This window comes from Xiphophorus couchianus, chromosome 19 (genome assembly GCF_001444195.1).
Source record: "Xiphophorus couchianus chromosome 19, X_couchianus-1.0, whole genome shotgun sequence".
NCBI lineage: Eukaryota > Metazoa > Chordata > Actinopteri > Cyprinodontiformes > Poeciliidae > Xiphophorus > Xiphophorus couchianus.
The window spans coordinates 19,619,540-19,645,299 of record NC_040246.1 but is presented as its reverse complement, the minus strand read 5'-3'; the positions used below and the strand labels follow the sequence as shown (position 1 = coordinate 19,645,299).

At 40.2% G+C, this 25,760-nt stretch overlaps 1 protein-coding gene across 2 annotated transcripts; it reads left to right on the top strand.

The window, feature by feature from the left end:
• The first annotated feature begins 2,536 nt into the window (after nt 1–2,536).
• On the top strand, nt 2,537–24,467 carry LOC114134256 (disintegrin and metalloproteinase domain-containing protein 17-like). Of its 2 annotated transcripts, XM_028000730.1 has the most exons (20): nt 2,537–2,760; nt 3,012–3,144; nt 4,399–4,532; nt 4,665–4,753; nt 5,371–5,557; nt 11,665–11,795; nt 12,583–12,669; nt 13,725–13,847; nt 14,556–14,700; nt 14,790–14,881; nt 15,443–15,592; nt 16,887–17,086; nt 17,156–17,259; nt 17,369–17,503; nt 17,849–17,976; nt 19,193–19,271; nt 19,379–19,467; nt 19,562–19,618; nt 20,825–20,861; nt 22,495–24,467. In XM_028000730.1, exons 1-20 carry the CDS (start codon nt 2,655–2,657, stop codon nt 22,893–22,895), a joined length of 2,607 nt encoding a protein of 868 aa, XP_027856531.1. In that variant the 5' UTR covers nt 2,537–2,654; the 3' UTR covers nt 22,896–24,467. The 2 variants fall into 2 exon arrangements, with proteins under 2 accessions (XP_027856531.1, XP_027856532.1); XM_028000731.1 differs by lacking the exon at nt 20,825–20,861.
• The last annotated feature ends 1,293 nt before the right edge of the window (nt 24,468–25,760 follow it).

The window sequence follows — 25,760 nt, the reverse complement described above, 5'->3', positions numbered from 1 at the left end:
TGTTCGTTCTTCATTTATACTTTTGGATTTAGGATTTGTCTTTTATTTAAAAGCACAAAACATCACTGCTTTATTTTTATTTATTTACATATTTTATTGCAGCATTAAAGGACTTTTAAGATGGAATTCATTTTGGTTTTATGTCCTAAATAAACTGCAGAGACAGAATATTCGGGCTACACTTTTAATTCTTTTATTTTATATACATATATATTAAAAAACAAGCTTTTGTAGACTTGTTCATTTATTTTAGTTAAGACATTGCTTTTTTTTGGTCGAATATTACCATTTGGTTTCAGATGCTGTGCAGCTGAAAGTATTTTTGCTCTTTCTTTTTTTTTTTTTTTTTTTTTTTTGGATGGTTGTCATGATGTGTCACAATGGCAACAAGGAGTTGGAAAAATATGCTTCATGGCTGCAGAGCTGAACCACAGAGTAGAAATAAGGGGGGAAATTCAAACCATTTCTTCCATTAATCATAATGGGGAAAGGATCAAAACCCTGACTCCGGTGTCTCTGCAGCTTTCTAACCATCCAGTCAGACTGACATTTAAGAGGCGGTTGAAGGAGCCATCATTTCTGTATTTTCCATCCATCCATCCATCCATTTTCTTCCGTTTTATCCAGGGTCGGGGTGTTCCAGCTCCTCCGGGGGAATCCCAAGGCGTTCCCAGGCCAGCTGAGAGACATAGTCCCTCCAGCGTGTCCTGGGTCTTCCCCGGTTCCTCCTCCTGGTGGGACCAGGGAGGCGTCCAGGAGGCATCCTGACCAGATGCCCGAGCCTCAACTGGCTCCTCTCGACGTGAAGGAGCAGCGGCTCTACTCTGAGTCCCTCCCGGATGACTGAGCTTCTCACCCTATCTCTAAGGGAGAGCCCAGCCACCCTACGGAGAAAACCCATTTCGGCCGCTTGTATCCGCGATCTCGTTCTTTCGGTCATGACCCAAAGCTCATGACCATAGGTGAGGGTGGGAACGTAGATCGACCGGTAAATCGAGAGCTTCGCTTTTTGGCTCAGCTCTCTCTTCACCACGACGGACCGATACAACGCCCGCTTGACGGCAGACTGCGCCAATCCGCCTGTCGATCTCCCGCTCCCTTCTTCCCTCATTCGTGAGCAAGATCCCGAGATACTTGAACTCCTCCACTTGGGGCAGGACACCCCCTCTGACCTGGAGAAGGTAGGCTACTCTACCCTTTTCCGGCTCAAGACCATGGCCTCGGATTTGGAGGCACTGATCCTCATCCCAGCCGCTTCACACTCGGCTGCGAACCGATCCAGCGAGAGCTGCAGATCACGGCCTGATGAAGCCAAAAGAACCACATCATCCACAAAAAGCAGAGACGAGATCCTAAGGTTGGGTAATCTGAACTGTCGTTCGGCCCGTAAGCACAAACGACAGTCAGGACCCGTCCCCCCTCCCGTAGGCGGAGGGAGGCTACCTGGCGCCGAGATGGGGAGCAACAAGTATGCCCACTCCTGCCTGACGCCTCTCACGGTGGGCAATTCCAGAGTGGAAGTATGTCCAGCCCCTCTCAAGGAGACTGGCTCCAGAACCAGAGCCATGCGTCGAGGTAAGACCGACTATTTCTAGCCGGAACCTCTCAACCTCACACACCAGCTCCGGCTCCTTCCCCACCAGAGAGGTGACATTTCACGTCCCAAGAGCCAGCTTCTGCAAATGAGGATCGGACCGCCAAAGCCCCCTTCCTCGGCCGCCACCCATCTCACAATGCACCCGACCCCTTTGGCCCCTCTCACAGGTGGTGGGCCCATGGGAGGGGGGACCCATGTTTCCTCTTCGGGCTGAGCCCGGCCAGGCTCCATGGTAAAAGCCCGGCCACCAGGCGCTTGCCATCGTGCCCCCCTCCAGGCCTGGCTCCAGAGTGGGGCCCCGGTGACCCACGTTTGGGGGAGGGAACACGAAGTCCAAAGTTGTTTCTCATCATCAGGGTCTTCGGGCTGCGCTTTGTCTGGCCCCTCACCTAGGACCTGTCTGCCTTGGGTGACCGTACCAGTGGCATAAAGCCCCAGACAGCATAGCTCCTAGAATCACTGGGGGACTCAAACCCCTCCACCACGATAAGGTGGCAGCCCAAGGAAAGGTTCCTGTATTTTGTTTAAAAAACAAAAATAAAAATTGTAAAAAATAAAGGCAGAAAAATATCTATACTTGCTTTAGTGGCTGTTGATGTTTCAGTGTTAGGTATCCAAAAGCCGTTATCCATGAGTGTCTGAATGTTTTTTATATTATTTTGGATTTAGAACTATTTAAAGACGATTTGAGTTCATATCAGGTGTATCTCCATAAATATGGATATTGTTTAGACGTTATTCAAAGTAGCTCAGTTTAAAAAAGAAATTTAATAGAAAACCTAATTATATAACATGATACAAGAGTTTATTCTCTCTCTCTTTTTTAGTTTTCATTAGCCATCAATCTCAATCGTCAATCTTATTTCCGTGACCAAACTCCTCCCTGCCGCTGCGCGTGATCTCCCGCCGCTTCACTGTCCGGCGAACCGTGAACGAGCGATCCCATTTCTTTCGGGCGGATGTTTTCCACTGAGAGCACTTCCGGATAGCTCCTCTGCTATCCTCACACTCAAACAGAACCAATTTCGACTCGTAAATGTGACATAGCTGCTTCAATATGATGAACGTTGTGTTAGTAGTCTTTTTTGCTTGTTTTTGGGTGAACGGTGTAGTAACATCAAGGATTACCTCGGAGGATAATCACGAAAATGAGCGGGAGTTTGGTAAATATAGCAGTGGCTTTAGCTACCGTTAGCTAATTTCAAACCACGGGTTTAATGGTATTTTAATGGTATCTGTGTTTGTCAGTTATCAAACACGGGTAAAACATAATTTTACTATCTTTAATGCCGAGTTCTGAGATGTGTTTTAGATATTAAATCAATGTTTCTGTGGTCAGACCCGGGAGCTCTGTGATACTCTCGCTGCTACTCTATTTATTTCATAGCAGCTGTTTTCTGTTAACACATTCCAGAAACTCTGGACTCCATGCTGTCGGACTACGAGGTGCTGTCTGTGTCAGGCTTCCAGCTGCACTCTGTGAGAAAGAGGGACGTCCACACCCAGTCCAACCTGGAGCGCCTGGTTAGCTTCAGAGCCCTGCAGAGGTACAGGATGGACTCCCTCACACCAACACCTGTCCTCTGTCAGATCAGCAGAAATGTCCCGCTCTTATTTGTAATCGGTGCCTTTGGTTTTTAAGGGTCTAGCTATTCCACATGAAGTAGCATTAAAATGATTTCTAAATAAACCCAAACTCATTTCTGCTGGTAGAAAGTACCTGAAACGTTTGATTATTTGTAGCAAAGGATGCAGCTGCAGTAAATGGTTTAAAAAGTGAGAAATTCTGGGTGAATTAAGTCCCTCAGTTTGAATTAGGTTTGCAGCTAAAGGTTATTTTAGTAATTAGTTATTCTGACATCAATCGGATAAAAAAAGATTAGCACATTCTGTAGCTTTTTCATTTAACCACTTACTAAATATTATATTGCCTAAAATGCAATAACAACATTACTTTAGTGAACGCTTGATTATTTGTAGCAAAGGATGCATCTGCAGCAAAAACCAATACTATTTTATAATCTGTTGATTATTTTTTGGATTAATAGCTGCTTAATAAGAGATTTTTTAAATCAGGTTTTGAACTATGTAAAGGTAAATCTGCAACTTGAGGGGTTTTGGGTTGAACATATTTACAGACAAATGTGGGCTTTTTTTATCTTAAATGCAAAAAATTTTTATATTTTGTTTTTTTTTAATATTTTGTGCAGTTTTGGCTTAATTACTGCTCTGAATGTGTTGTTCTTTTAGAAAATGGCCTGTTCCATCAAAGTTGCACAAAAATCATTATAGTTTAATCAACTATAATGAATAGTTATAGTTATTCACTATTAAATGTCCTTTTAAATATTTAATTTTAAAGTTACAGTTTTAGTGGAAGTGGTGGGTGGCAGTCCTTTTCCGATTCTGACTGCCTGGGATTTTTGCAACTGCTGAATTTGTTTTGCAAAGCAAAGCAAAATAGTTTTTTCCTTTATATAAAACCGTACTAAATTCTGATTACTTTCTTTGTGTCTTTTCATCCACCTGAAGAAACTTTGTCAGTTTCTAAAGGAAGTCATGTAGATTTGAGGGGAAACTTAACAACAGTTAACATGTCACATAAGTCATGGTGCATTTGAATAAACATTTGAGGCCTCATATATTTATTTTTGTTCTATTTCTCTTTCACTATGGCAATGGCAAAAGAAAAACTCTTCAGGTTTTTAAGTTTTAAGGACAGTATTTTGAGACTGTATCGTTAATCTCCCATACACTAAACTTACTACAGTCTTTTTTGTCTTTTTCATTATTATCTTCAGAAATTTCAAGCTTTACTTGACCACAAACACTGACCTCTTTACTGACGACTTTAAAGCCGTGTTCGTTGATAAAAACGGGGAGGAGCAGAAATACAACGTCTCTCTTCAGAACTATTTCATTGGGCATGTTGTTGGTGAGTTGATGGAGATGCTGTTAATTAAAACGTACTTTCCCTGCGTGCAGAATTGCCCAGATTAATTCCCGACAGTTAATTTAAAACTAAAATAGTCCATGAGGTATTTCAGATTCACGATTTGCTTTCCAGGAGAGGAAAACTCACATGTGCAGGCACACATTGACGGAGACGAGTTTTCTGCTCATATCCTGATGGATGAAGCAGAATACAACGTAGAGGTATGAAATGTTTCAACTTTTATTAATTAATTTTCATCTGTAGTCACCATCAACCTACTAGCCAGGTTGATGGTAAAAAAATAAAGAAAAATAAGTAACAACATATAATTTACAGCAAATTACAGGAAATGATTAATAGTAGAACAAAATAGCAAGTCACACCCATGAAAACAAATATTTAAAATATTTGTTAATTCAAAAATTTTCATTTGAAACCTTAATGTTGGTCTTGAGACTTTTCTCTGTCTGGTCCAACCTTATGAAATGAAATGAAGAAACAAAGGTTTGTGCTATTTCTAAAAATTGGTTACAAACATTAACTGCAGAAGCAGTGGATTTTTTAATATATGTTTTCAGTGAGATTATTAAAGATACATTTATTTAAAGTCTATAAGGCAATAAGCCTGAACAATAGCCTTACATTTTATAAATGTGGTGCATTATAGTCTTAGTAGCTTTAAATGACATTTTTAGATAAATATGTTGATTATTTCAAGTCTGCAGTCATTTGTTGACATTTATTTGAAGACACAAGATGAGAATTTGGTATATTTACTTTTTCTTTTAGCAGTGAGAACATCTCTAATTCATTTATTTTCCTTTTTTGTCCTTTGCAGCCCCTTTGGAGGTTCACAAATTCCCCAGTTGACGGCAGATTACTGGTCTACCGATCGCAGGACATCAAGAACCTGAGCCGGATTGCTTCTCCTGAAGTTTGTGGCTACATCCATGCAGAGGCTGACGACCTTTTACCTCATTCTGCCAGGAGACAGGGAGAACACAAACGTCTGGTTCTTGAAAACGGTGAGTTCTGCTGTCCAGTTTGCTCAGATTATGGATTAAAGCTGCTCATGTTAGCGAGTAATCCGTGAAAAGAGATGAAATGTGATAAACTATGAGAACATCCATAAATAAATCAGCCTAATAATCTGTTTAAAATCTTTCTAAAGGACGAAATGATTTAATTTCAGCTTTAAGTGGAAATAGATTACTGTATATTTATCAGATTAAGATTCATTTAGCAGCAGTCTAAAGTACTATGCGATTAGGAATTCAGAGTTTAATTATTAAAATTAAATGTATTAAACTGTCTATTTACTAATTCTCTAAAAAGTTCTTCTATTTCTGGAAGATGACATCTTATGAATAAAAACATTTCAAATAAATAAATAAAACCAACTTTTAAGAATTGTCCAACCAGTTATGAAAAACTTTGATTGAAACTGGGGAACCACCGTCTTCAGGAATCATCTAGAGTTTTGGTAAAATCAAATTGAAGAATTATGACAGTTCACTGCAAAAACACCAAATCTTACCAAGTATTTTTGACTAGTTTATTGTGCAAATATCTTAGTTTAGCCTTGTTTCAAGTGTAACTTACAGGTAATTTCTTTCATCAAGATTAGGCCTGTCACAATACGCAACAAATAAATTAATTACATGATCAAATAAAATGAGATCAATAATTTCCATTTGCATGATTTATCATTTCTCTCTTTTCTCTGGCGCTTTGGTCTCAATTAAACCCTTTTTAAGAACAAATTTATTTGCAGAGACTTTATAATTCATTTTATTTCTTTTCTGTTTTTAACAAATTGTATTTGTTTCTGTTTATTTATTTTACATGTTTAAGTTCCTTCCAGTTCATGTGTTAAATGTTTATTAGGATTTAACATAGAGATCCAATATTAATATCTGCATCGGTCCCGATATTGATCAAAATTCTAGATCGGGTATCAGTGACAACGTGCCTAATCCATAAAGGCAGATCTACTCAGTCTAATTCTATACGTTGTTTTCTGAGTCCTTCATTATTTATTTTACATTATGTTTAAAATTCATAATTACACTTTCTGAACCATTTGAAAGAAGTTGCAGTTTATTTTACATGTTTCATTTAGTCAGTTTCAGTTTCTTCATTATTTGTTTTTCATTGGCTGTTTTACTCCTAATCGCACTGACTCAACAAATGAAAGCTGTTTTTACAAGTTTGATCAAGCTTGTGAAGTTATTGGTGGATTTAAGCGTGACGTCCTGGTGCAGAGTTATCAGATAAATTTGTAATTCAGTACATTTATGTCTGTGTTTACAAAAAAAGTGTTTTAAGTCAATTCAGCAATGTTTTTCTGTATTGGATCGTATCGGCCGATAATAAATCTTATTATCGGTGTTGGTATTGGAAGTGAAAAAGTAAATCAGTGCATCCCTAATTTAAAGTTTATTGATCTTTGAGAATGTTTTCTTGTATTATTATTTCATTACCAATGTATTACTTGAAAATAGTCTCAAAGCAACAATATTATAATTTATCGCAGTAGCTTATAGTCTTGCAAGATTTCTTATTCTGCAGCTTGTTTTAAGTCAATAATTCTTAAATATAAATAAAAAGTGCCACTTATAGCATGGAAAAATGTCTTGATATAAATCACCATCATCACAAAAGATCTTTGTGAAAAATTAATGCAGCAGACGATGGAAATAAATCTTGTTACATTGCAGAAGCTGATTGAAAGGAATCAGCTAAAGGTGGTCCAACAAAATATTCACGTTTTGTTTAAAGGTTCCAGTAAGAAGTGGTACGCTTCTGCTTCAGAGGAGTAGTTATTATGTAAGGATCACATGACGGTGTGTTTATGTATCAGAGGAGATGTAAACCAATCCACTGTAATCTGGTAGAAAATCGCCCACAGAGGAGCTGAGCTGAGCTGAGGTGAGGGTTCGTGTGGAGGAAGCATTAAGATTCATAAGGACGCCGCAGAGTGAGTTAGCTCTGGTCTCCCACAGCTCGCTGGCTGCGGAGGCCGGAGCTGGTCGCTCCCACTCGTCTGAATAATGTGGAGGCAGGTGTGTGATGTAACGCTCAGAATGGAGTCCTTTTGTTCCTCTGCTGTTCGAGGAGCTTTCGTTGCGCCTCAAAGCATTTTTATATTTAAAACAAAAGCTTCAATGCAGAATAAGGTTGGCTAAATGTGACCAAGTTGTTATTTTATCTGATGATTTTAATAAATCTGTTGGTTGTCACATTGCTTGATGATAATCTGACACTATTTTCACATATTTAAAGTCATTTTATGGTTATGTGAGCCTATTTATTCAATTCATACACTGTAAAAACACAGTATCTTACTACCTAATTTTGGTCTAGTTTCTAGTGAAAATATCTTAGTGCACTTGAAATAAAATGAAATTAACTTACAAATAACTTTTTAGCAAGATATAGAGGATTGATTTAAGTAAATAATTACCTAATGTTGATAAAGACCTACTTGTTTATTTTTTTGGGGGGATCAATAAATTATTTTTGAATTTGAATTTAATTAGAATTTGTTAAATTTCATTTATAACAAGACATTTTTCTTATGTTATAAGTGAATTTATCTCCTTTTTCATCAATACTGAGAAATTAATTACTTACAACAAGGCTTTAAAGACCCCAATGATGAAGGAAAACCTTGGACTTGGTGTTCCCTCGCCCGGACGCGGGTCACCGGGGCCCCACTCTGGAGCCAGGCCTGGAGGGGGGGCACGATGGCGAGCGTCTGGTGGCCGGGCTTTTACCCATGGAGCCCGGCCGGGCTCAGCCCGAAGAGGAAACATGGGCCCCCCCTCCCATGGGCCCACCACCCGTGGGAGGGGCCAAAGGGGTCGGGTGCACTGTGTGATGGGTGGCGGCCAAGGGAGGGGACCCTGGCGGTCCGATCCTCGGTTGCAGAAACTGGCTCTTGGGACGTGGAATGTCACCTCTCTGGTGGGGAAGGAGCCGGAGCTAGTGCGTGAGGTCGAGAGGTTCCGGCTAGAAATAGTCGGTCTCACCTCGACGCATGGCTCTGGTTCTGGAACCAGTCTCCTTGAGAGGGGCTGGACATACTTCCACTCTGGAGTTGCCCAGGGAGAGAGACGTCGGGCAGGAGTGGGCATACTTGTTGCTCCCCATCTCGGCACCTGTACGTTGGGGTTTACCCCGGTGAACGAGAGGGTAGCATCCCTCCGCCTACGGGTGGGGGGACGGGTTCTGACTGTCGTTTGTGCTTACGGGCCGAACGACAGTTCAGATTACCCACCCTTTTTGGAGTCCTTAGAGGGGGTACTGGAGAGTGCTCCTCCTGGGGACTCCCTTGTTCTGCTGGGGGACTTCAACGCTCACGTGGGCAACGACAGTGAGACCTGGAGGGGCGTGGTTGGGAGGAACGGCCCACCCGACCTGAACTCGAGCGGTGTTCTGTTGCTGGACTTCTGTGCTCGCCATGGATTGTCCATAACGAACACCATGTTCAAGCATAAGGGTGTCCATATGTGCACTTGGCACCAGGACACCCTAGGCCGCAGTTCGATGATCGACTTTGTCATCGTTTCATCGGATCTGCGGCCGTATGTCTTGGACACTCGGGTGAAGAGAGGTGCGGAGCTGTCCACTGACCACTACCTGGTGGTGAGTTGGCTCCGGTGGCGGGGGCGAAAGCCGGTCAGACCTGGCAGGCCCAAACGTGTTGTGAGGGTCTGCTGGGAACGTCTGGCGGAATCCCCTGTGAGACGGAGCTTTAACTCCCATCTCCGGCAAAACTTCGAACACGTCCCGGGGGAGGTGGGGGACATGGAGTCTGAGTGGACCGTGTTCCGTGCCTCCATTGTCGAGGCGGCCGATCGGAGCTGTGGCCGCAAGGTTGTCGGTGCCTGTCGCGGCGGCAACCCTCGAACCCGTTGGTGGACACCTTCGGTGAGGGATGCCGTCAGGCTGAAGAAGGAGTCCTATCGAGCCTTTTTGGCCTGTGGGACTCCGGAAGCAGCTGATGAGTACCGGCGGGTGAAGCGGCATGCGGCTCGGGCGGTTGCTGAGGCAAAAACTCGGGTGTGGGAGGAGTTTGGAGAGGCCATGGAGAAAGACTTCCGCACGGCTTCGAGGCGATTCTGGTCCACCATCCGGCGTCTCAGGGGGGGGAAGCGGTGCAGCACCAACACTGTTTATAGTGGGGATGGTGTGCTGCTGACCTCTACTCGGGACGTTGTGGGCCGGTGGGCAGAGTACTTCGAAGACCTCCTCAATCCCACCAACATGCCTTCCACTGAGGAAGCGGAGCCTGGGGACTCTGGGTTGGGCTCTCCAATCTCTGGGGGCGAGGTCGCCGAGGTGGTTAAAAAGCTCCTCGGTGGCAAGGCCCCGGGGGTGGATGAGATCCGCCCGGAGTTCCTTAAGGCTCTGGATGTTGTAGGGTTGTGTTGGTTGACGCGACTCTGCAATATCGCATGGACATCGGGGGCAGTTCCCCTGGATTGGCAGACTGGGGTGGTGGTCCCCCTGTTCAAAAAGGGGGACCGGAGGGTGTGCTCCAATTATAGAGGGGTCACACTCTTAAGCCTCCCTGGCAAGGTCTATTCAGGGGTCCTGGAGAGGAGGGTCCGTCGGATAGTCGAACCTCGGATTCAGGAAGAGCAGTGTGGTTTTCGTCCTGGTCGTGGAACACTGGACCAGCTCTACACCCTCAGCAGGGTCCTGGAGGGTGCATGGGAGTTCGCCCAACCAGTCTACATGTGTTTTGTGGACTTGGAGAAGGCGTTCGACCGTGTCCCTCGGGGAGCCCTGTGGGGGGTTCTCCGGGAGTATGGGGTACCGGGCCCTTTGATACGGGCTGTCAGGTCCCTGTATGACCGGTGTCAGAGTCTGGTCCGCATTGCCGGCAGTAAGTCGGGCTCGTTTCCGGTGAGAGTTGGACTCCGCCAGGGCTGCCCTTTGTCACCGATTCTGTTCATCACTTTCATGGACAGAATTTCTAGGCGCAGCCAAGGTGTTGAGGGGATCCGATTTGGTGGCCTCAGGATCTCATCTCTGCTTTTCGCAGACGATGTGGTCCTTTTGGCTTCATCAGATCGTGATCTGCAGCTCTCGCTGGATCGGTTCGCAGCCGAGTGTGAAGCGGCCGGGATGGGGATCAGTGCCTCCAAATCCGAGGCCATGGTCTTGAGCCGGAAAAGGGTAGAGTGCCTTCTCCGGGTCAGGGGGGGTGTCCTGCCCCAAGTGGAGGAGTTTAAGTATCTCGGGATCTTGTTCACGAATGGGGGAAGAAGGGAGCGGGAGATCGACAGGCGGATTGGCGCAGCGTCTGCTGTCAAGCGGGCGCTGTACCGGTCCGTCGTGGTGAAGAGAGAGCTGAGCCAAAAAGCGAAGCTCTCGATTTACCGGTCGATCTACGTTCCCACCCTCATCTATGGTCATGAGCTTTGGGTCATGACCGAAAGAACGAGATCGCGGATACAAGCGGCCGAAATGGGTTTTCTCCGTAGGGTGGCTGGGCTCTCCCTTAGAGATAGGGTGAGAAGCTCAGTCATCCGGGAGGGACTCAGAGTAGAGCCGCTGCTCCTTCACATCGAGAGGAGCCAGTTGAGGTGGCTTGGGCATCTGGTCAGGATGCCTCCTGGACGCCTCCCTGGTGAGGTGTTCCGGGCACGTCCCACCGGGAGGAGGCCCCGGGGAAGACCCAGGACACGCTGGAGGGACTATGTCTCTCGGCTGGCCTGGGAACGCCTCGGGATTCCCCCGGAGGAGCTGGAAGAAGTGGCTGGGGAGAGGGAAGTCTGGGCCTTCCTTCTGAAGCTGCTACCCCCGCGACCCGACCTCGGATAAGCGGAAGAAGATGGATGGATGGATGGATGGATGGAAGGCTTTAAATTTGCTCAAAAGTTTTTTTTAAAGTTATTTTTGTCTTATTTCAAGTGGACTAAAATATCTGCACTAGAAACTAGACTAAAAATATTTGGTAATATTTTGTGTTTTTGCAGTAAAAATACCTAATTTATCACAGTTCATCAGAGTTTTTCTTCTTCTTTGTTGTATATGCGGATGGCTTTTGGCTGTAGCAGTCTGTATCACAGCCACTCTGATGGAAGCTTCTGACTATCCTCCCTGCTTTTTCTTGCAGAGCACCAGCACAGAGTGAAACGAGAAGATCACGACCACAGGAAGAACACCTGCCCGCTGCTGCTGGTAGCAGATTACCGCTTCTTCGAACACATGGGCCGCGGCCAAGAAAGCACCACCGTCAACTACCTGGTGGGACATCCTCAATTATTCTGCTTTTTATTTCTCCTAATCTGCAGGAAAACATTATATTTGGTATTTATCAGTCCCTCCAGGAAGCTGCAATCTCAATTTTCTTTTTTTTTTTTGTAATTTGTATCTTTATTAACTTAAATTAACGTTTAAAAACAAAATGGCTTCCTGGAAAACTGGTCATCTTCCAACGTGTTTGGTTTGAGAGAGTAAAACATTTTTCGAAGGTGTGCATTGTATAGTGGCGGTTTTTGATGTGGACTGTTGCCCAGGGCGACATCAGGAAGGGGCGGGGCAGCCAAGAACTAGAAAATAAAAAATAGATTTTATGGTAGTTGTATCCTGAACAAATTTGCTTCTATTTGTAAGCATGTCTAGTGGATTATATTTCCCTCAGTTATACTAATTACCCGCTTTCTGCTACAAAAAAGAAAATCTGATAATTGCTTGCATTTTCATTGGTTGGAGTGCAGCAGAAGGACGGAGTTGCTCAAGGAAAGAACCTGCACAACCTCGTGCATTTTTATATTTCAAGCTAACGAAGTTAGGCATTAATCGTGATTAATCTGATTTACCTTTTTTAATCAATTGATCGCACTAATTTCTACTTGAAATATCTTCTTTTGGGGGGAACAATATATGCAGCAATTTTGACTTTTTTGTAAGATTTTTGAAAAATCTGTAATTTCAGGTGGCAACAATCCCAAAAAAAAAAAAACATGTTTCAACATCCTGGAGGGAATGATTTATGTCCTGATCAGTGCGTTTTGTTATTTTTGTGTCCCAGATTGAGCTGATGGATCGAGTTGATGACATTTATAGAAACACAACCTGGAATAAGGAGTTTACAGGCTACGGAGTCCAGATCCAGCAGGTATGAAGCTCAGTTGTTTGTTTTTTTTTCCACCGTGCAGCACTATCGCTTTAAACGCTTGCTGTCTCAGCTGCATAATATCTTCGTTTTATGCAGCATCACTCCCGGAAACCCGGCTCAGAATTAAAAGGCTGTTTAGTGTGTGAACAGCAATTTCCGGAGGAGCTCTGAGCTTTTAATGCACCCCTGAGGGGCAGATTAATTTGCTCTGTGAATGAATAGAAACTCTGTTTTGTTACTGTAAGTCTGGCGCGTTCTCATAGTAGAATTGTCTTTTTTGTATTCTGACTCGTAGATGTAAAGAACCGCAGTCTAACCCAGAATATGTCACTGAATGAATGGATTCTTTGTCCGTTTTAATCTTGTTTTCTGTGTTGCCATAGTTCTCTGGTAGGTTATTTCTGGGAATCCACTGGATGATGTGATGGAAGAAACATTTTAGAGAGAAGGATTTATGGCATCGGTTCTGATTAGTAATCCTGAATTATGTGTTTGTTAGCTATAACTGCATCTGTCCTCATAAAAAGTCTAATCTTTTAAAGATTGTTCTGATTCACAAATTATTTTCTCCTTATTAAAGTTTCATTACACATTTAATGAAGCCAGGATGTTATTTAGCACCAATCAAAATTAATTACACTTAGTCAAAACAAACAGGAATATAATTGAGAATTTAACTATCGAAAGCCTGATAAAAGAAATTTAATATGTAACAAAAATAATGTTTGTCAGCCAGTTATATTTTACATTTAAAAATGTTAAATTACAGTAGACCTTATAGCCAATTAGTTATTTTTAATTAATTAATTAATTAATTAATTTATAAATGTAGAACAGTTTTTATTTTGGCATCTGATGTAATATTCTAATGGTAAATGTTTTTTTTTCATCTGCTGAAAGAAGAAAATCATCCAAATTAACAGAAATAAAAGCATAACACTGTGTGTAATTCATCTAAATAATGGTGACTTAAACAAACTCCAATAAGATTACCTGAATATAACTGTGCGCTACATTTTCTAAGTTGTTCTTACTTGTTTGGTTTGTGTTGCCAGATCATCATTAATAAAGATCCAACGCAGCCGCCCCACAACGTCGGTTCTGGATGGGTCCATTATAACATGAAGAACAGCCCTGTGAAGGACCAGGATGTCTGGGACGTGAAGAAGCTTCTGGAGGTGGGAACCAAACGCGCTCCATCAACATATATAGATAACTTTGGATCGCATTTAAAATGTGAAATCTAAAAATTTTTAATTGTGATTATTGAATTAATCAGATTAATCGATTAATCGATTATTGAAATAATTGTCAACTAATTTAGTAGGTGATTAATCATTAACTGAACTAAACAGACTCAAAAAAGATTATTTGCTGAAAGAACAACAAAGTCGGAGCGGTAATTAATCCAAAACGGTACAAAAAAAATCATTTTAAGATAGGAAATCAAATTTTTTGTAAATTTTTTGTAAATCAAAAAAAATTATCTGCACATTAGCCATTCGCTGTATTGATAAATCGAGCAGAAAGAGCTTACATTTTCACGTTGATTTTTAATTGGAAGCATTTTTTAGCAGCAGATGCATCTTTTGCTACAAATGATCAAGCTAACACTGAAGAAATGCAAGGCAACAAAATGCCTATTTTATTATTTTTAAAAAAGAAATTCAATCATTTATTTGCATTTTTTTGTGTATTTCTAATATTGTATGAAATAAGCTGTAGCTAAATGAAAAGTCTGCAGAAAGTGGCCATTTTTATTTATCCAGTTAATTGATTATTGCTATAATTGATAGAAAACAATTGACTATGGAGGGACATTTCAAAAAATGATTATAAAACTGGAATGTCTTCTTCTTATGATTCACTATCCTTGCGTCCAACAGCAATTCAGCTCAGATATCGCCGATGCCGCCTCCAAAGTGTGTCTGGCTCACCTGTTCACCTACCAGGATTTCGACAAGGGGACGCTGGGCCTGGCCTACGTCGCCCCTCCCAGAGCTCATCCCCTCGGTGGCATCTGCTCAGAAGGCAAGTCGGTTCTGTTTCACATTTACATCTTGAGTGACAAAGTTGGTGTTGATCCTGAGACATTTCTTTGGTTTTTGTTACGCTTTTAGCTTACTACCCATCTCACACCACCAAGAAGCCCAGTTACCTCAACACAGGCCTGACCAGCACCAAGAACTATGGCAAAACTATTCTCACAAAGGTCTGTTATGCTTTTCTGCTGACTTTTTTTTTGTTTGTTTTAAACTTCTATCATTTGAAATTTAAAATTGTTTTGGGCTGCGGAAAGTTTTTTTGTTTTCGTCTAGGTTCTAGTGGAAATATCTACGTACATCTGAAATAAGGCAAAACTAACCCACAAGTAACTTCAGCAAAATATAAGAGCTTGTTTTCAGTCAGTAATTCCTTAACATTGACGGAAAAAGTACTTATTCCACTGGTAGATTGTTTTACTTATAACATCGAAAAAATGTAGTGTAATAACTTAAATAATCTACCAGGAAAACTATAATTTTTTCATCCGAATTAAAGAATTATTTATTTAAAACAAACTCTTTTCTATTGCTAAAAAGTTACTTGTAAGTTAGTTTTGTCTTATTTCAAGTGTATTAAGATGTTTGCTCTAAAAGCTAAGCAAAAATACACAGTAAGATAATGTGCTTTTGCAGTGAAGATTTTCAAATCATAAAATATTAGCAGCATTTTCATTTATTTCATTTTTAACCACATGTTTTCCTCCACTGATGGCCTGATTGCTCTGCAGGAAGCGGACCTGGTGACCACTCATGAGCTGGGCCATAACTTCGGAGCAGAACACGACCCCGACAACAACGACTGCGCTCCCAGCGACGAGAAAGGCGGCAAGTTCGTCATGTACCCCATAGCTGTCAGCGGAGATCATGACAACAACAAGGTACATCACAGCTCTGTAATCCCACAAGCTATCAACTCAGAGACTGAGTACATCTGTATCCTCATAAATGGGCTCCACTTTTATTTTAAATCCTATTGTGTTGTGAAAAAGTTGTAGGAGTATAAACACTTCTGCTAGCCACTGCGTGTCCGAGTCCATTTCACTGGTTTAAATTTCTTTCAAAACGTTTCAAAAAGCTAGACTGCTGAGTCGTGTTTGTTCCTGTGAAATATGACACATAGAAATGTTAACAGCCTCCTCCACTATTGGCCTCCACAGCACTTCGCAGGCAGAATCACGTTTCCTTACGGTCGCCTGCTATCTGATAACCCTGCACAAGCTGAGGGTTTTGGTGTCGACTTCGAATTCTTCGGTGTTTTTTCCTGAAACGTTTCAAGAAAGACGAAAGACTGGATTAGCCTGTGGAGACTCTGATGTATCAGTTTCAAGTCAGGACGTGCCTGAACTGTTGCAGAGACGTTAATGGACGGATGGAAACAGTAGTAGAAATTATCAAACGTTTTAGCAGGGTGGCACATTTTTCAGAAGTTTTAATTAAACGTATGGGCTGATTTTTGGTGAAAGTGGCATAATGATGAAGAACGAGAGCAACCTTCTCTATTTTTGTTAGTTTAAGAGCGGCTTCTCTCTTTTGTGGGGCCTGCCTCTTTTTGAATCAAACCCAAAGCAGAGTTCAAGCCATGGGTGGAGATAAGAATTATTCTATAAGTTGAGTTTGTGGCATTTGACAATCTGAGCCACTCCATAATTAACATCAGTAATTAAAAAAATACTAATAGAGAGCAACAAAAATCAATTTGATTTAACAAATTTTAATCATTAGTTCACAAAGAGTACAGAATGTTGATTGAGAGCGCTAAGACCCGCCTCCTGGCTCTGGTTGGTTGTTTTTGACCGGGAGCTGTGCATTTTCCCAGACTGCAATAGTAGCACCAGGAAGAGGTGGAGGAGCTCGATTTATTTGTAATTCTTTTCACAGATTATCTGTCTCATTCCAGCCTGTCACAACATGGTGACAGTTTTAATAAATATGAAAAAACATATTTTTGTAAAAGTTACATACTGCAGCTTTAAGTTTAGACCTAATGTTTTTTAAATCAGTCCCTGAGCATAAACATCAACAGGAAATGTAGCAAAATTACAGGGGAATGTCAGAAAATTGTTTAAACATAAATTGTTTTTGCCAATTTAATAACCGCTTTACTATATTTGCACAAATAATACATTAAATTGTAGCTTTAAATTTGACTTGTTGTCTCTTCCTTCCCCTAAGCGTTTCTCCAGATGCAGCAGAGACTCGGTGGCAAAGACGTTGAGCCTGAAGGCTTCGAAATGCTTCAAGGAGAGGAACAGTAAAGTTTGTGGGAACTCCAGAGTGGAGGAAGGAGAAGACTGTGATCCTGGGCTCCTACATCTCATCAATGACAGCTGTTGCACTCCAGATTGCAAGTTCAAACCTGGTGCTATTTGCAGGCAAGTTATCATAAAAGTTTAATCTTCAGAAGAGCCTGTGGCAGTGGGATAAACTTTGTGTCACCACAGCGACAGAAACAGCCCCTGCTGCAGGAAATGCCGGTATGAGGCAGCAAGAACAAAGTGCCAGGAGCCCATCAGTGCCACCTGTAAAGGGATGTCTTTCTGCACAGGTGATCGCCTCCTGCTGGTCTCACCGTGGAACTGCAGCATTCACATCCCAGCTGTGGTACAATATTTTGTGTAAAATTATGTTTATTAACCATTCCCTTCTTTTCACAGGTAACAGCAGCGATTGTCCGCCGCCTGAAAATGCTCCTGACAACACGGTGTGTGTGGACAAAGGCCGCTGTCGCAACGGAGAGTGCAACCCGTTTTGCGAGGCGGAGCAGAAACTACAGTCATGCGCCTGCAACGGTAAATGTTTGATTTGAGTTCAGTAAAAACACGGTGGCTAAAAATGTGAGTTACATGTTACTGTACCATTATTATTATTAATAATTAATTCTTCATTACTAGTCATTATACCCAAGTCTGAGTAACTTAAATCCAATTTTCTCTGCTCTCATTTAGAGGTTATATTTAGATTAACATATTTGCATCTGCTTGCTTGTTTATTTGTTTACTTATTTATATTAATTATTTGTCGCTCCTCTGTGTAGTTTTTAAGCTTTGATGAGGCTAAACTCTTCACTCTGATTGTTTTTGTTGTGTTTGTTGTTGTTGTTTAAATGATCTTTTTTGGATGTTTTTCTCTTGCAGAGACGAGTGATTCCTGCAAGGTGTGCTGCAAGAAAGACGGGATCTGCTCGCCGTTCACGCAGCAGAATGGCACTTTCCTTTTCCTTCGCAAAGGCAAACCCTGCACTGTGGGCTTCTGTGACGGGAACGTGAGTGGGAAAATCTGCATGTTAGCTAGCTGCTTGGACAAGTCTTATGCTCATCTGTAGGGCTGCAACTAACTTTTGTTTTAGTAATAAATTAATTTACTGATTATTCTTACAATTAATCAGATAAAAAAGATTATTAGCTGCCAATATTTTTATACAATATTAGAAAAAAGCAAATAAACAAATAATGAAATTCCTTTTTAAATAAGAAAATAAAATTGTTTTACACAATATGCAATAATGTTGCATTTCATGATCGTTTTCAGCAAAGATTTATGTGCAGCAAAAAAATAAAATATACTTCTAACAGCTGTATAGTGCTGATCTATTGATTGTTTTTTGAGTTAAACATTTAATAATTGAATAGCAAAAGGCGCTTAGGAGATTTTTTCTACAGAATTTGAACCAGGTGAAGCTGAAACTGCTGCTTAAGGACTTCTGGATACAATATATTTACAGATAAATATATTTTTTTAAATCTTAAATTTGAAACGTATATATTTTTTGTGCAGTTTTGGTTTAAGTACTGCTCTGGCTATGTTGTTCTTTCAGCCAATAGATTTTTTTATAGTCTGTATGCTCCAGTTAGCGATTAAACCATTACTAAATTAGTTGACGATTACTTCAATAATTGATTAATCAATTAACTTTTTTGTTTAGTTTTTCTATCATATCCTGAAGCAAAAAATAATTTAATTAATTGTTTTTGCATAATCACACAAGTAATTGTGACTAATCACGTTTTATTTTGATTAAGCTATTACTAAATTAGTTGATGATTTTTTCAATAATTGATTAATCATTATTGAAATATACATGATTAATTGTGATGAATCATTTTTGCATAATCAGGCACAATTAATCAATTACTGAAATATTCATCAACTGATTTAGTAATCATTTTATCGTGATTAATCATGATTAATCGCGGTTAAGCGTAATTAAATTATTACTAAATTAGTTGACACATTGTTTCTATAATTGATTAATCGTGATTAATCATGCTTAATTGTGTGTGATTGTGATTAATCATGTCCATACAGCTGTCATGATTAATCATGATTAATCTGATTAATCGTTTTAGTCCTACTGATTTTGTTGAAAATCTCTTCATCTTCTTTGTTTTTGTTTTTCCAACATGTCCTAAAGGAAAAATTATTTTAATATCAGATTAGCTTTATCTTTATTTAACTGATTTCGTTCTTTGATCAATCAGGGCAAATGCATGAAGCAGGTGCAGGATGTAATAGAGAGATTGTGGGATTTCATTGACAAGCTGGACATCAACACGTTTGGTAAGCCGGTCATAAGATCACAATGACAATATTTCCACTAGCGAGTTAATCAAGTTTTACGTCGTTGAGTATTTTAACTATCCTTTTGTTTTTATCCATACAATCAGGGAAGTTCTTGGCTGATAACATCGTGGGGTCAGTCATCGTGTTTTCCCTCGTTTTCTGGATTCCTCTCAGCATCCTGGTTCACTGTGTGGTAAGAAACTTTTAATCTGAATTAAATGTGAATCCTTTGTTCCAGCCATTGAAATCACCGTTTGTCTCACCTTGTTTTTTGTTTCTCTCTGAAGGACAAACGGCTTGATCAGCAGTTTGAAGAAAACACAAAGCTTTACTTTGCTCCCAGCGTAAGCTCCTTATCTTTTTAATGATTGTTTGCATTCTTGTGCACTCGCCTTGTTGCCACACTAACTAAACTAATCAAAGTCAAAAATGCCTTTTCAAACCCCGACTTCTTTACTAAGCAAGGAAAGAGTGCATGCGCCTGTTGAGAAATCAGTTCTTTAAAGTTTTGCTTTTAATTTGTTTATTTGAAGAAGCTAAAAAATATGAGTGGATTTTGTGAGCTTTTAATAGTTGGGCCCCTTTCACACCAGATTAACACCAAATTACGACGCTCTTCCCAGGTTTTTTGCAATGTTTTTGTACAATTCTTGCATGTAGGCAGATTATTGTGGTTTTTTATTATGATTGAGAAGTATATTCATTCTGAATTTGAATATATTTAAAGGGACAGTGCATATTAATAAACATGAATACATTAAACAAGGTAAATATGCCAGATTTAGCCGCAAAGGTTAACTTTTATCTTTACTTCCTGGGCAGGTTGATACACATGACATATCATTTAAAACAAATTATAAGAAATGATTAACAGTTGCGCATGTTAACAAATTAAAATGATAGTGCAGGATAGTGTGTTTAGCTGTAAAGAAAACCTGCATGGACAAGTCTGCATGCTGGGGATGTGTTGATAAAATTATTCACAGCAAGGCTGAAACTGATGGTAGATTAACAGAAACCTCCCACATGTTCCAGTGTTCCTCTGACTGAAAAAGACTTAAATAAAGAATTATAGGAGCATTTAAATGAATTAGATCTCATTTCTATAATTCAACTTTTTTTAAAATATATGTTTATTACGTTTTTGCAAAGTAGAACGTACAGAAATCATACACAAGAGTATAAAATTTATGTAACAGACTACTGTATAAGAAAAAAATTTATATACTGGTACCAAAAAGAGAAAATGACAGAAAAATAAATAAAAACAAAAAAGAGGGTTTTAATCTGGTGTAAAGTCAGCCTAAACACTTAATAAAGTTGTTTTTTGTCACTACAAATCCAAACTAACCGCCTTAGAACTGGTTAACAGCTTAGATAATTAAAAAATATAAATTTTTATTTTGTTATTGCTCATTTAAAGTGTCAAAATGTTGGAAATAACCCCCCCGCTGTCTAAAAAGAGAGTGACTGAGGTAGTTGGAACCTGGGTCAGATAATGCCGGGCTTTCTGAATGACCTGTCCATCACTCTCTGCCCCGCCGCTGCAGCAGATGGTGGAGGTTTGTAATAAAGCTCCTGCTGCAGGTGAGTGACTCTGTGCCACTGCCTGGTGTTGCCATGTGTTGCCATTGAGTGCATGGTCAGTGGCCCCGGTTCGGGATACTCCTGGACTCACGTTCTCTTTGACGTAATCACTGATCTAACGGATCGAACCCCACTCGTCCGACACGTAGGCAAAGGCTGATCTGATCAGGAATTACTTCAAGGAAGCAAGACTGGTTTTTGGAGTATTCTGAGAGCAAAGAAGACTGAAACATGTTGTCTTTTTGTGCTATCAGGTGGAGTGTGTCACCAATTTAAGTTTGCATCTGGTTCTGTGAAAGCTACAAGAAAACATACAGTTTTTTTTATTTGAGACTTTATTTTTATGGATTTGTTGTCTGATTTTAGGCTTGATTAGATCAGTGTCAAGACTGAGGCAACATTCCTCTGTAGCCTTTCTTTTTGTTGACATTTTGACCCACCAGTTCATGATGTTTACAGTGACTCTATTTGGTTCAGATGTTTTCTGGATCTAAATACCCAATAGAACCCACAGCAACACAAAGTATTTGCTCCCTTGTAGATTTCTTCTGCTTTTACTTTCCTGTCACACTTACATGTTTCAGATTTAATAACAGAGAAAATAAGACAAATTCAGTTTTTAATTTTCTTTTGTATTTACTAATGTTGGAAAAGTGCAGTACAACCCAAACTGAACCTAACTTAAAATCTGGTTGAGTGTCTTTGTAGGATTATTTTAATTCCACCATGTTGGATGCTTTAATGGGCTTGTTGCCATGGCATCTCAATTAGCTTTTAATTGGGACCTATTATGAAAAATTTACTTTTTGTTTGTTTTTAATCTTCCATTTGGGTCTCAGCTGCTTCTAAAAACACCTAGATGGTTTTTGGCATTCAGTTTATGCTTTTTTTTGGCGGTTTCAAAACTTTCCCGATTGTTAAATTGTATTCAAAGGGCACCGCTCCAAAAGCAGGAAGCGGACTACAACCCAGAGCATTCTGGGTAAATACAACAAGTAGCTGGAGTGACGTTTTTTTTTAAGACAAAAGAGAAATCCTACAACAGCTAAAATCTGACGCCACTTCATTTTTGTTTACATTTCAAGAAGGAAGTGTCGTCTTCGAAGGTTTTTGAGTTGTTTCCTTATGTAGTTCATGGTGCAGCGCCCCCACAGGCGAGGAGGGGAACAGGTTTCTAATTAGTTGAGATCATTTGATACAGTTCAGTGTGAAAGCTCACCAGCTAAAAATGTAACAAATATTGCAACTTTTGTACCAAATCGAACCGAGTCCATAGGTGAAAACACCCTAAGAAGGGAGAGAAATACATTTTTAATTGAAAATAGATTGAAAATTTTAAGTGTGACAAGTAGTTAAATCAGAAATAATGTGCATGGAGCAAATACTTTCCACATCATCGTACGTTTGTCAACTCAAAATGTCCATAAGCAGAAAGGTTTGCTTTACTCGTTCCAACCTTAATATGAGGTTAAAACATAAGGATTATGATCATGAACTCATATTTGCCATAAAGTTTGGAGTTCAGGAAAGTTATCTGAACAGAATGGAGTAAACAAGGAATGGACCCCACCTCAGTCTACAGCAGAGACTCCTGGTGAACTTTTATCCTCACCTTTTTGTTTTCACTCTGCAGACTCAAGACATGCTGAGCAACCTCGAGTCAACGTCTGTGCGCATCGTCAAGCATCACCAGCCTCCCTCCTCCTCCTCTGCCGGCCGGACCGCCCCCTTCTTCCAGCCCCCGCAGCCGCCGACCCAGGTCCGGCTGCCGGCCCCGGCCGCAGCCAGCAGTACCCAGGGCCCCGGCCCGAGCTGCGCCGCCAGCCAGGGCAGCGCCGCGGACCTGCGGATGGCCACCATCCCGGAGGACACCAGCAACGACTCTCACCTGGCCGAGGAGGCGCGGCCGCGCGATTTCACAACCGCAGGAGTCTCCTCGTCGGCTATGAAATCCTCCTACGAGGATCTGACCGAGCAGAACCCATCAGCGAAGGAGCGGCGGCGCCTCCAGAGGCAGGAGCGCCTCGAAAGTAAGGAGACAGAGTGCTGAGAGAATAACGGCGCCGCCGCCATCTTGATTTAGAAAACCTCAAAAAAACACATGGAATCATGTAGGTTAGATTTTTTGAACGGAACCACTTCTTTGAAGCTGTGGGTTCCTTTTCTGTGCCTTTTTAAGATCTGCTGTATTTTGAGAGATTAAAACGGAAGAGCATTATGGCCGCTGGGCGAATAAAAGGAATTCTGACTTTAATGTGAAGAGATCAGAATATGTGAAATCAGAATGCTAATCTAAAATAGTTGGAATTGTGAGATCAAAAGTCAGAATTCTTCTTTTTGTTTGGTTTTATGTTTTTTCAGTGGCCCTTTTCCTTTTCCGTAGATTAAGGACCAGATTTTGGACAACCTGTCTCTAAACCTTTACACATTTCGTCCCATCAAAACCACAAGCTTCGATATGTTTTACTGGGTTTTTATATGACAAACCAACACTAAAGGATGCATCATTGTGAAGTTTTATAAAAATAATTTGAATAATAGAAAAAGTGTTGTATCCATGTGTGTTCAGCCAGTGATAATTGTGAAAGAGTTAACCTAAAACAAGCTGCTGTATGTTCTGGAAAAGTCACACTCAGTTTTGTCTGATTTCAAGTGTATGAAGATGTTTTCACCAGACTAAAAATACTTGGTAAGATTTTCTTTTTGCAGTCAAAGTGCTTCACAAAAACACAAACATAAAAACAAGAAGACACAAGTTGATGGAAAATGTAGCAGTCTAGTAAAAAAGTCCTTAAAATAAACTTTGTCACACCTGACTGATCTTTAGCTACTTTCCAAAGAACAGGCAGAAAGTTCTGTCCCCCGATGTGAAATGCTGTTGGGCATGTTTATGAATATAAATGCATGCCACACCTTTCAGATTCATAAAACTTATCGATTACATAAAATCCCAATAAAATACACTAAAGTTTGTAGTTGTAATATTACAAAATGTGAATTTGTTATTTTTTTGCATTAAACAAAATTTAGGTAATACTTTTAACATTTGGTTGCAAACCCTCACCTAATCTTCCCAACGTATCTTTATGCATAAAGATGCGATTAAACATCTCCAAAGAAAATCAAACTTTTTCTTTGTATTCTTAGGCTAGATCCTCTTTTATCACATTATTTCAGTGTATCATGTTACATATCAGTCACTCTGAATGGGGGATGCTATATTGTTGGTCTTATTGAGGTTTGTTCTTTAATAAAAGCACTTTTTAAACACTGGAGAATTTAAGTTTTGCACACAGTCGCTTTTCTGAGGTTGTGTATTTGAGCCTTTTACATGTATATCAGAAACAGCAAGTTTTTCACTGATCTTGTGGCGTTTTTGCTTTAAGTTGGTAAAAATAACCTTTTTTTCTCATTCCTTCATGAGTTTCCTGCTGAGCGCTGCTTGTGCTCAGATCTTCTCAGTTTGGTTTTATAAACTGGTGCCAATGTGAGCTCTGCACATTCATCTGTTTGGTGCAGACTCGTTACAGTTACCTGCTGTGTCGCATCGTAACGCTGTACAACATTTTATTGTGTGTAAAAATAAATAAAACATTTTGCATTAAATACTGTGTGTAGTCTCTTTTCTACATTTGAGCGTTTTGGCTTGTATGAATGACATCTTAGTAAGAAAAAAAATCTTTATTGTACATGTTAAGCATTGACTTTTACAACTTTGTATTACAAACAGTAGACAAGAGTAATTTTTCACCAAAAGAATTCAGACATTTTTAGATTAACCTCATAGATTTTCAGGAACTTTCTTTTAGATGTTTGAGTTTGAAATGTTTAATTTTTCTTTCTTTTGCAGAAAAACTAATTTATATTTAATTAAATATAAAATTTTCTAAAGAAAAACTAGGACATTTCTAATTTAAAAGTCAAATACATTTGATAGGAAAAAATTGCATCTTAAATGTCCACGTCTTTTCTAGATAATTTCTGATTTTTTCTAGAAAATGTTAAACTTTTCAAACTCAAAAGTTTCTATATTTTTTTTGTAGAAAATTTGAGATCAATTTCAAATCAGAACCATGTAAAGGTTTCATTTGGACTGTTTCTCTTTCCGGTTGTGGTATGGCCCCACCATCTTTGTTTCTGTATCAACTGGCTCCTCTTAGGGATGACCAGTGCTGCCCTCTGCTGGGTGGCGGCCAAACTAAAACACTAAAAGAAGGTCTATGCTGAGGCTATTAGATAATTGATTGCAGCTCATTTTAATCCAATAAACCATTAATCGTTTGTGACTCTAATGAGACAATGTGGAAATATGTACTGCATGTTAATTATGTCCAAGATTGTACTCACTTGTCCGTCTTTCTGCATGAGCGTCCAGAGGTCCAGGACGTCCGACCCACACTGACCAGCCGCCTGAACACACGCCTGAGCGTACTGTCCTGCCACCGAGTTTAAACTATTTTTTTCAGTTTAAATTTTCAGTGTTAAAAAATTCGGCATATAAAAATATTCAACTTTTCAACATTCAAATGCAATATTTTCAGTGTCCTCTAATTCAACTTGCTCAAATTCACTGTCTCAAATTCATCGTCTAAAAATTCTCTGTAAAAATGGCGAGGTCACTGGTTACTTCAGGTCACAGACATTAGCAATGGATGTCAGATTCCAGCTCCCAGCTAATCACGTGACGCAACCGTCATATTGAAGAAATAGCAGCATCACCCAGTTTGGCGACCATGGATGGAGGCGAACGCAAACCCAACGGAGAGTTTAATTCTTTCATATTTCTGTAGTATATTTTATTTTGCGCATGAAGTTTGATACATTATCTTAAATCTTGATTTAAAACATGGTTTTGGGCCGTTGTTAATCTTACACCATGTAGTGCTGGCAGATTACTTC

Bases quoted from the DNA above. Each gene is read 5' to 3' on its own strand.
- LOC114134256 (XM_028000730.1), top strand. From the start codon at position 2,655: ATGATGAACGTTGTGTTAGTAGTCTTTTTTGCTTGTTTTTGGGTGAAC. The intron at 15,593-16,886 runs GTACATCACAGC...CCTTCCCCTAAG, and splicing joins GAGATCATGACAACAACAAG to CGTTTCTCCAGATGCAGCAG. The intron at 19,272-19,378 runs GTAAGCCGGTCA...CCATACAATCAG, and splicing joins GCTGGACATCAACACGTTTG to GGAAGTTCTTGGCTGATAAC.